The following is a 9354-nucleotide window of genomic DNA, read 5'->3' as shown; positions in this document are numbered from 1 at the left end:
CCAGGATGTGACAACACCCGTGGATTATTCAGAACAACTCCAGGGGTGCCTGTCATGCTCTAGATGAGGGTTTTTCAATGGGTGGGTCACGACTGTCCCAGGAGGTCAGGAAAGGCCAGCAGTGGGGTTGTGAGGCATTGGAAATGTTATTACAGTCTAAACCAAATAAAAGTCTCGCTCTCCCCATCCCCACACACCCTGACCCTTCAAGATCAAGTATTCTCCACCCTCCCACACATCAATTCTATATGCTAAGGGTAGGTTCTGTGCTTAAAACCCAGCAGCAGCAGTTCAGTGTAAATGCTCACTATAGGGCTGGGAGGGTTCTCTCGACACTGGAGATAATCCACCTCCCCGAGAAGCAATAACTTGGCCCTTCCATCCGTCTAGCTCTGTCTGCACTGGGGGTTAGGTTGGCATAGCTACCTCTCTGGGCAGGGTGGATTTCTCTCTCTCTCTCTCACTCTCTCACACACACACACACACACACACCCCGCCCCAAGAGACCTAGTTGTGCCGATGCAAGTTCTGCATGCAGACCAGCCCTAAGCATGGTTAGAAATTAGACATCTTTTATTGTTATTGGGGAGGTTGTGCAATTTTTTTAACGTGAATAAGGGCTCTCCCAGTGAACAGGCTGAGAAACACAGATCCGTACAAAGACTTTAAACATGTTTAGTATAATATCAAACCTGGCTGACCCTGAGCAATTTCCACTATTGCCTTGCTGCCATCACATACATCCCACCCCTTATCAGAGCCGGGTACTACATCGGAGGAAATGCTAGAGAGCTCTCTTTTTCCAGGTGTGGCTGCAGAGAAAATCCCCCATGCAGAGATGGCTGAGGGGCACCCAGTACGTTAAAGAAATAACAGGCTACAGATGGAAGCAGCAGATTCAGCTGGAGAACGAGATGGGATAGCAAAATGACCATCAAATCTACCCAAATGAAATGACCATCAGATCTAAGCTGAGGAGGACTTACCCTATGGGAAGCATATGGGTAAGGTCCCAGATTCCCAGGGGAGATGGAGTGAATGGGGGGGGATGCAGATATCTCCCCATCCCCAATAAAGTGCCTGAACCCCCCAGCTGCTGTCGGGGGCAGGAGGGGTGACTACATTTGGAGGAGGTGAGACACTGGGCTGGAAGGTGAGTCAGAAAGCAGAGTGGCAGCTTCTCAGACAGGTGTGTTAGCCAAGAGCCCACCAGGGCCCAGTGCGTTGCCATCCCAGCACCGGGCATCAGCAGCAATGGGATGACGTTGCAGCAAGGAAGCGAAGGAAGAGTCCTCAGGGCCAAGCCAGCTGCTGGGCGTGGAGGGACAGACACCAGCCCTCGCAGAGTCGTTCCCACTTCACTTCACTTCCTTCTCAGACCATTCCTTGTAGCCACCTGCGTAGTTACGGGCCCTGCAGAAACAGGAAGTGATATGTGGCTTCAGAATGGGAGATGGGAGGGACTATCCACAGCTGGACGGACCCGCTGCCTCTGGAGTGGAAGAGACAGACCCAGCCCAGCTGTGACTGCCCAGGGGCCAGAAACCCAAGTGTGACCAGAATATCAGAGGCGGAGCTATGCCCAGAACTTTGAGAAATAACCTGCCCCCAGCACAGGGTCATATGGATGAATTTGAAGGGTCCCTGAGGAACCAAAGTAGCTGTGGGAACATTCCCTATGGGGTTAGCTAGGAATTACTCTGTCCTCTCTCTCAATAGCTAGCAAAGACTTGGTCTCTGTGGCCCTGGTGAGAATCTGGAGTACCACCATCCCCTCCAGTGGGTTTACTCCAGAATACACCAGTATAAGCACGATCGGTGCTGAGGGATATCTGAGGCCTCTCTTTCTCCACCAGACACAACGATTTCTCCATTAATAACCCTATACGTGAGAGCTCAGCTCAGAAGGGCTGGAGCCCTTGCATCCAAAACCACAGAGCCTGTGGTACGTTCACAGAGCCTGTGGTACGTCTGGCACCCCATGGTACAAGGGCCCAGCGGGCAGGGGCAGGCTCACTTGGCATAGCCGAGGGTTATGGCAACCTCTGTGGCCTGAGCCCCTCTCCTGCCCATCTGACAGTGGAAGATCAAGTTCTCGTCATCCATCCGTGGCTTGTCCACGCCATACTTCATCTTAAATGTCTCAGGGTCCATTTTCAGGGCTTCCTCGACTTCTGCCACTGGATGGGGGAAAAGAGAGAGAGATGACTGCAATCAACAGGGTGGTGTATCACCCTGGGGATAGGTGTGTCACATCCGCACTAGATGGGGATGTGACACTGGCTGGTCCAGTAGAGGATAAAAGCCTACTGCTGCTACTGTCTAATGGAGTTACTCCTTTAGCACAAGTGGTAAAGGTCTGTATCTTGATGCTGAAGTTGCGGAGCTAAATCCTGATGATGATGATTGTGGGCGATTGCTACACTGCTCCATAAATACAGGCGAGGATGCTCTTATGTTTATGTATGCAAGTCCCACGTGCTTTACAAAGGGACACAAGCCACCGCTTTTCCCACTCCTGAAATGCAGCACCCTCTGTGGTGAAACACAGCAAATGAGCAAGACACGGAAACTCTGCATGTCCCTTCAGGACAGGAAGTGAAGTAGACACCTGCATCCATTTAAAACCACCAAGGTAGTTTAAGGAAGAAGAGACAATTCCCTGAGCTGGAATTTGGACAGGTTACACCCTGTTAGGAGTGCTAGTAATAATGCACAATTCAGGCCTGTATTTTTGCCTGAGACAGAATTTTAGGTTTGTTTGCTCATTTAATTTTTGATACATTTATATTCTTACTAATATGTGTAAACAAAGGACAGACACTGTGCATGTTGCTACTGCCTAGCCAGATAGGTTGGTTAGTGTAGTGGGAACAGATAAGAACCGTTCAAGTGTTACTGGGTATAATGAAAGTACAATATAGGAGCGCACATGTTCATATTGCCTCAGCTTCTATCTTAAGGGAAGGTCAAACAACCAGTCGGGAGAGGATTGGGGGGAAGATATAAAACACTAAAAGGCTAAAAAAAAGCAGCACCTGTTCCTGACCATAGCACAGCCTCACTCCTCACCCCTCCCATGGGATACCAAACAGGTGGGACAAAACCCCCAGACTCCTGACCCCCAAAATGGAACATGACCCTCAATTGTAAGGGGTGGGGCCCCAAGCCTGCATTTCAGGGATATTTCTGCCTGCTGAAGTGGGGAGAAAACGGAACACTGGGAAACAAGGCTCTGCAGTGTCAAAGTTACTGACATGCTGCCTTAAAACTAACGCCAACAAACACGGCATTGCCTGCACGTCGGACTTCTGGTCTCCTGCTTTCTGTCTGTGTGACAAGAACCACGGGAAGGGGTGAAGGGAAAGCCCTCTGCACACCCATCTGCTTGTGCACACGTAGGGTCTCTAATGATCCAGCTCCGGTTTCATGTCACTTCCCCAGCACAGCACCCCCGGCACACTGGCGAGCAGGGAGGAAAGAGCGCCCCCTGCTGAGTTACTAATTCCATTTTCTCCAGGGCTCTAGTGCTACGTATCAGGAACGATGGGCCTGAGTCCTTGCAGCTGACCTGGGGCTGGCTGGCTCAGCCCTCAGGCAGGCTAAGGAGCCCAGCTGGGCTGCGGCAGAATTGCCTAATTGGCTCTTCCATTGGCTACAAGGAGACTATGGATCTGCATTTCAACTCAGCGGCAGGTCGCTGACTCCTCCATGCTTCTGCCCGCAGCTGCGATCACTCCTGTGCCCGCCTTGTTTCCAGTCCTGCTCGGTTCCTGTCTCCAGCTTTGACCCTTGGCTCTGACTCCTGGTTCCTGACTCTGGCTCTGACCGCTAGGCCTGACCGCTCACGCCCTGGTCTATGACACTACATGTTGCCTTCTGCAGTGGGGGGCGCTTTCTCTATGTGCAATCGAAGCCCTGGTTGCTGGCACCCACAGCAACCCCTCACCTGGAATATTGACCGAGTTGGCGATATGGCCGTTCGCCACCTCCCCCGGCAACCGCACGTCGATAATCCGAGCATTCCCGCTGTCGACCAGCACTTTCATGTCCTTGTGGGAAATCACGTTTCCTTTGTGGAAAGCAGAAACCAGCCGTCACTTCTTCCGCTCCCCTCGCAAGCCTCCTCCCCCATCAGCCTGGGGCAAACCCCTCTGCTCTCCCCCATCACAGGGACGGAGAGTCGGGGGGGGGGGTCATCCACAGGCTGCAGATCGGCCCTTGCAGTCCGTCACATGGTCTAGTCTCCTCCCCATGTGAGATGATTCCTAGCTGCACCGAGGCCCTTTACACGGCTCTCAGTGAGAACCTGCACTTCACACCCCTTTACACCGCCAGGGCCAGTGCCGTATAAAAGGGCCTTTGTGTAAATCAGAATTGTGACAGATCTGACCATCTCTTGGGCAAATCTGGAATTACGTTAAACCCGACTGACTGAAGTTGAAGTATTTTGGGAGTCCAGGGTATTGACAACGCCAGTGTTTGTGTGCTATTGTGGGATTGTACAGCACTTCTCTGGGAGGATGGCCCTGACTAATGCAATTTCTGGAAGATACTAGAAATTTCAGGGGACGTTTTGGGACAATACATGGGAAGTGGATTTCCCAGGAATACTTGGAGGCTGAGGGAAATGCAAACGACCCATCTCCATCTACCCTTTAGAAGCTGCGCTTGGAGCAGAGATCGTGTTGTCTGGCGGGTTCCCTGTCCAAGGTCACTTCAAAGATCCCAACTGGATAAAGGAGTGACTCTCAGTGTTCTCTTCTGAGCAAAGAGCAGGATGAACTTGACACCGCAGAGAAACCCCTGGGCGGGGCTGGGAAGGGCTGCTCCTGCCAGAGCCTACATTGGAGGGGGTGATCTCTGGGAAGCTTATTAGCAGGCGTTTAGGTTTTTTAATTGTTTTTTCATTTTTTCTCTGCAACATTGTTACCTTAATTAATAGGCTCGTGTAGGAAGAACTGCAGTGCCTAATTCGTGCCAGGGCTTGCCAGGGCTGAGCCAAGGCACCGCTGGGCCTGGCGGTTCAGAGCCCCGGCACCTCCGGGCCTGGCCGTTCAGAGCCCCGGCACCTCCGGGCCTGGCCGTTCAGAGCCCCGGCACCTCCGGGCCTGGCCGTTCAGAGCCCTGGCACCGCTGGGCTTGCCGCGTTAGTTCTGAAAGTAAAAAAATTGCTTGGGCTCTGGCATCTAATTGCTTGAACCCCGGCACCTCTTTCTTTACCAATTAAGCACTGAAGAACCATGCGGTAACTTATAATTGTAGCAATTCCACTGTTATTAGTCTCTGAGGGGAAAGCCAGCAGGCCGGCTTCGGCAGACTAACAACACAGGGAAGGCAGGGAGCTGCAGCAGCCTGGAGAGACCCCAGCCAGCAAGGAGAGAGACCCATGTCTCCACCCTAGAGAGATGATAACCAGGGGAGCTCGAAGTCGGAGCAGGCGCCCTTGCCGGGCCAGTGAGGTGCAGGTGCCCTGACCTGTGACAAGAATCAGGCTTTAGTAGGAGTCACTCATGGGCAAAATCTGGCCCCTACAAGGCAACGGCAGAGCCGGGTTGTTCCTTTAACCATTCATTTTCCAGACACAGGATTCATTTGCTCCTGACATGCTGGAGCAGGGTTCAAGCTGTGCCAGTCACCGGAGGGGTGGGGGGTGCACCAAATTCTGCTCTTGTTCACACCCCGTAAAGTTGGGTGCAACCCCTCTGACTGCTGCGGGCTGTATCCAAGGGCAGAGAGAGGTGCTAGAGATGGGCCTGGATACAGAGCGTGGAGGTGAATTTTCCCCACAGCTGGCCATGGGCCTATAGACACGGCCTCGTCCAGCACTGAGGATTATTGCGGGGAGATCTCCCAACATTGCTCCGGCACCTGCGGCTCTCTCTAGATGAGGGGGAAGGTTTAAAAAAGGCACAGGGGTAGCTCAGCCCATGTGAAACCCCACCCAGTGTGGATGCAGCTTACCACCTCCACAGTCACATCAGCAGGTCGGGCTGTAGTGCAGACCTTGTCTAGCCAAGGGGCTCAGTCTACACACATGAGTTGTCCCAGCTTAACGACGTCAGTACAGGAAAGGGAGTAAGTCACCCCAGCCTGAGGCACCCTCACACCAGTATAACTGCATCCACAACTGGGATTGTGCCAGAATGACTATCTGTACAAATAAAAATCACACCCCCACTCCCGCACCGCCTCACAGCAGAGTTATACCAGAACGGACGCTGAGTAGATAGAGAAAACAGTGTTTTTTTTCCTATTGAGTTTAACCCAACTGAAAACCCCATTTAGCACCAATGTAGACACAGTCTAAAGCCTTCGGCTCAGTTTGAATAGGTCGAGTTACAGCCTAAGCTTTAACCCAACCAGTTCCGCATGTGCTACAGGTCAACTGCTTTGGCCTGACTAGACTGTTGGACGGAGTTAGTTCGACTGAGCCAGGTAACTCGATCCAACATCCCATCTGGACTAGGGTGACCAGATGTCCCGATTTTGGGTCTTTTTCTTATATAGGCTCCTATTACCCCCCACACCCGTCCCGATTTTTCACATTCGCTGTCTGGTCATCCTAATCTGGACACGGCCACAGGGGGATCTACCGCCGAACGCAGCCCTGCAGTCCCACCCTATGCACGGTTGTGATAAGCTTTGTACAAAATGCCGTGCGAGGCCCCATTGGAAAACTGATAACTCGCCGGTTAATGACATGGTGAAATGAGTGTGGCAACATTATCATGAAATCTTCCCAAGGTTATTAGCTCACCTTCGAAACCAGCGAGCCCTGCCTAGGCAACAGGACTGTCCTCAGAGGAATGAGTGTTTACCTCAACTTACATATAAGTGATAAACAGGGTCCTTCGGGGGGGGGGGGGGGTGCGGGAGAAGGAGCAGGAGACAAAAGCAAATTTAAATCTCAGCAAACAGAGATGAGCAGAAAGGGCTCAGAACCTCCTTCGCCCCCAGACTCCAGGTCGACACCTTTACTGTTTGAAAAAACTTTTGCTTGGAGGAGTAATTATCAGAAGATGGATGGGACGATAAAAGAAAGGGGCAGAGCACCCCCAAGTTCTCTCTCTTTCTCTTTCCACTAAGACAAAGGCGCCAGCACCTTCTGGCCTGGGGGAGAGATCCTGGCCAGGGAAAGGGTCAGTCACCATCTGGCTGGAAGACTGGGGGTGAGAGAGGCCATTTTAACCCAGCCTTGAACCAAAACGTAATCTAGTAAGTTTTAGAGAGACAAGGTGGGTGAGGTATTGGACAAACCGAACCCGAAGAAGAGCCCTGCGTAAGCTCGTCTCTCTCAGCAGACGTTGGTCCAATAAAAGCTATCACCTCCCCCACCTTGTCTTTCTACTATCCAGACTTGGATGTGCGTTTTCACTTTTATTTCCTTGTCGCCATCTCCGGCTTTAGCGCCTGTCCTTGAATTCACTTACAATCCTGTCTTCTTTTGTGACCAGACTGGTTTCATTTTTTAATCTCAACCAACCCACTTGGCTTAGTTTAAACTGAACTGTTCGGCAAGTCCGGTGAAAGTAGCAAACTGCTGAATACTGGCTGTCCAGGAACAACGCAGCGTTAATATCTGAACTGTCCAGGAGAGGGCTTCGCAGTGCAGAAGACGGACTTTGGGGGACTGGGAGCGTGCTGGGGGCACCCATGCAGGGCCGGCTCCAAGGTTTTTGCTGCCCCAAGCGGCGGGGGGGGGGGGGGGGAGCCGCGACCACAACCAGCGGCACTTCAGCAGCAGCTCCACCGTGCCGCTCCATTCTTTGGCAGCAATTCGGCGGCAGGTCCTTTCCTCTGAGAGAGACTGAGGGACCCGCCGCCGAGTTGCCACCAAAGAGCCGAACGTGCCACCCCTCTTCATTGGCCGCCCCAGGCACCTGCTTGCTGCGCTGGTGCCTGGAGCCGGCCCTGCACCCATGGATACTAAACCAAGGCTGACGGTTTACAAAGCTTCATTTTAACAGAAGAGTTTTAAAAAATGTTTATGTCTAGGAAAGTGGCGAGGAGGGGGCGTGTTTGGGAGAGCAGAGAACACGAGCAAAGGGCTAGCTTCTGACAGAGCCCCACAGTTCAGGCACCCACATGAGAAGTTTAAATCCCTTCTCCCCGTCAGGTGGGGAGGGGACTTGAACCGGGGGCCTCCCACATCCCAGGTGGGTACCCTAACCGCCAGGTCGAAAGTCATGAGGGAGGTCATAGTCCTCCTCCTCCTTCTGCCTGAGCTCACCTAGAGGGGCCCAATCCGGCAGGCGAGGTCTGAGCACACTTATGGGATTGGAGTGGCAAGGTAAGGGGGCTTACCAGCAGGCTGTACCGCATCCTCACACGCTGCCCTGAGCGGCATGGTAAGGGGGCCGGGGCAGGGAGGAGGGTTGGATAAGACGCGGGGGGCAGTCAGAGGATGGGGAGCAGGAGGGGTTGGGTAGGCATGGGAGTTCCAGGGGTCTGTCGGGGTAGTGGTGGATGTGGTCGGGGCAGTCAGGGAGCAGAGCAATGAGGGTGGGGTCCTGGGAGGCAGTTAGGGGTGGGGTGGGGTCTTGGGAGGAGGGGGGGTCAGGGGACAAGGTGCAGGGGGGTTGATGGGTTGCAGGTTCGGGGGGGGGGGCGACCAGGCTGTTTTGGGAGGCACAGCCTTCCCTACCTGGCCCCCGATACAATTTTGCAACCCCGATGTGCAGGGCCGGCTTTAGGAAGTGCAGAGCCCGATTTTGACGGGGCCCCAGCAGAGATGATTTAAAAAAACACGTGGGGCTTGTACTCACCGGGTGGCGCTCCAAGTCTTTGGTGGCGAGTCCTTCACTGGCTCCTGGTGTCTGGCGGCACGGAAGGACCTGCCGCCGAAGTGCCACCGAAGTCCCGGAGCGAGTGAAGGACCCGCCGCCGAAGACCCGTTAGGGAACCGGTTGGTAAGATTTTGGCAGCTCATCACTGGCTGCCCGCCCCCCCCCACAAATACCACAACCGACCCCAGATAAGCGGCTGGGCAGGAGTTTGCAAGGTCGCTACAGCCGGTCCAGCCCACCCCACCCCCGTGGGGGGTGGAACCAAGGGGCCGGGATCCCAGCCAGGATCGTGCACACGCGAGTCCCTGCCCGTGCCGCTATGGGGCAGCAGCCTCCAGGGCTCTGCCCCACAGGCCTAGCTCCTGGGGGGGGAGGGGGGCGCTCTGGCGGCCGGGGGGGGGGGTCACGTACCTCTGTCCATGCTGCCCGGCGCCGCGGTGCTGCTGACTCGTGCCAGCCCCAGGGACCTGCCCGCCTGTCCGAGGAGCGTCTGCAGCTGAAACACGGGCCGGCTCAGCGGCATTGCTCCAGGCACCTGGCAGGCGGGGCTGCCCGGCAGGCACCG

General features: G+C 54.2%; 1 protein-coding gene across 2 annotated transcripts; it reads right to left on the bottom strand.

Annotated features, from left to right (window-relative positions):
* Positions 1 to 487: 487 nt before the first annotated feature.
* TSTD1 (thiosulfate sulfurtransferase like domain containing 1) lies at positions 488 to 9354 on the bottom strand. Of its 2 annotated transcripts, none has more exons than XM_039512088.1 (4): positions 9201 to 9354; positions 3950 to 4072; positions 2018 to 2180; positions 488 to 1413 (listed from the first exon to the last, which is right to left on the bottom strand). In XM_039512088.1, exons 1-4 carry the CDS (start codon positions 9310 to 9312, stop codon positions 1359 to 1361), a joined length of 453 nt encoding a protein of 150 aa, XP_039368022.1. In that variant the 5' UTR covers positions 9313 to 9354; the 3' UTR covers positions 488 to 1358. The 2 variants fall into 2 exon arrangements, with proteins under 2 accessions (XP_039368022.1, XP_039368023.1); XM_039512089.1 differs by lacking the exon at positions 9201 to 9354 and adding an exon at positions 4934 to 5050.

The sequence above is a fragment of the Mauremys reevesii genome, linkage group 24 (genome assembly GCF_016161935.1).
Source record: "Mauremys reevesii isolate NIE-2019 linkage group 24, ASM1616193v1, whole genome shotgun sequence".
Lineage (NCBI taxonomy): Eukaryota > Metazoa > Chordata > Testudines > Geoemydidae > Mauremys > Mauremys reevesii.
This window is presented reverse-complemented; position numbering and strand designations above follow the sequence as displayed.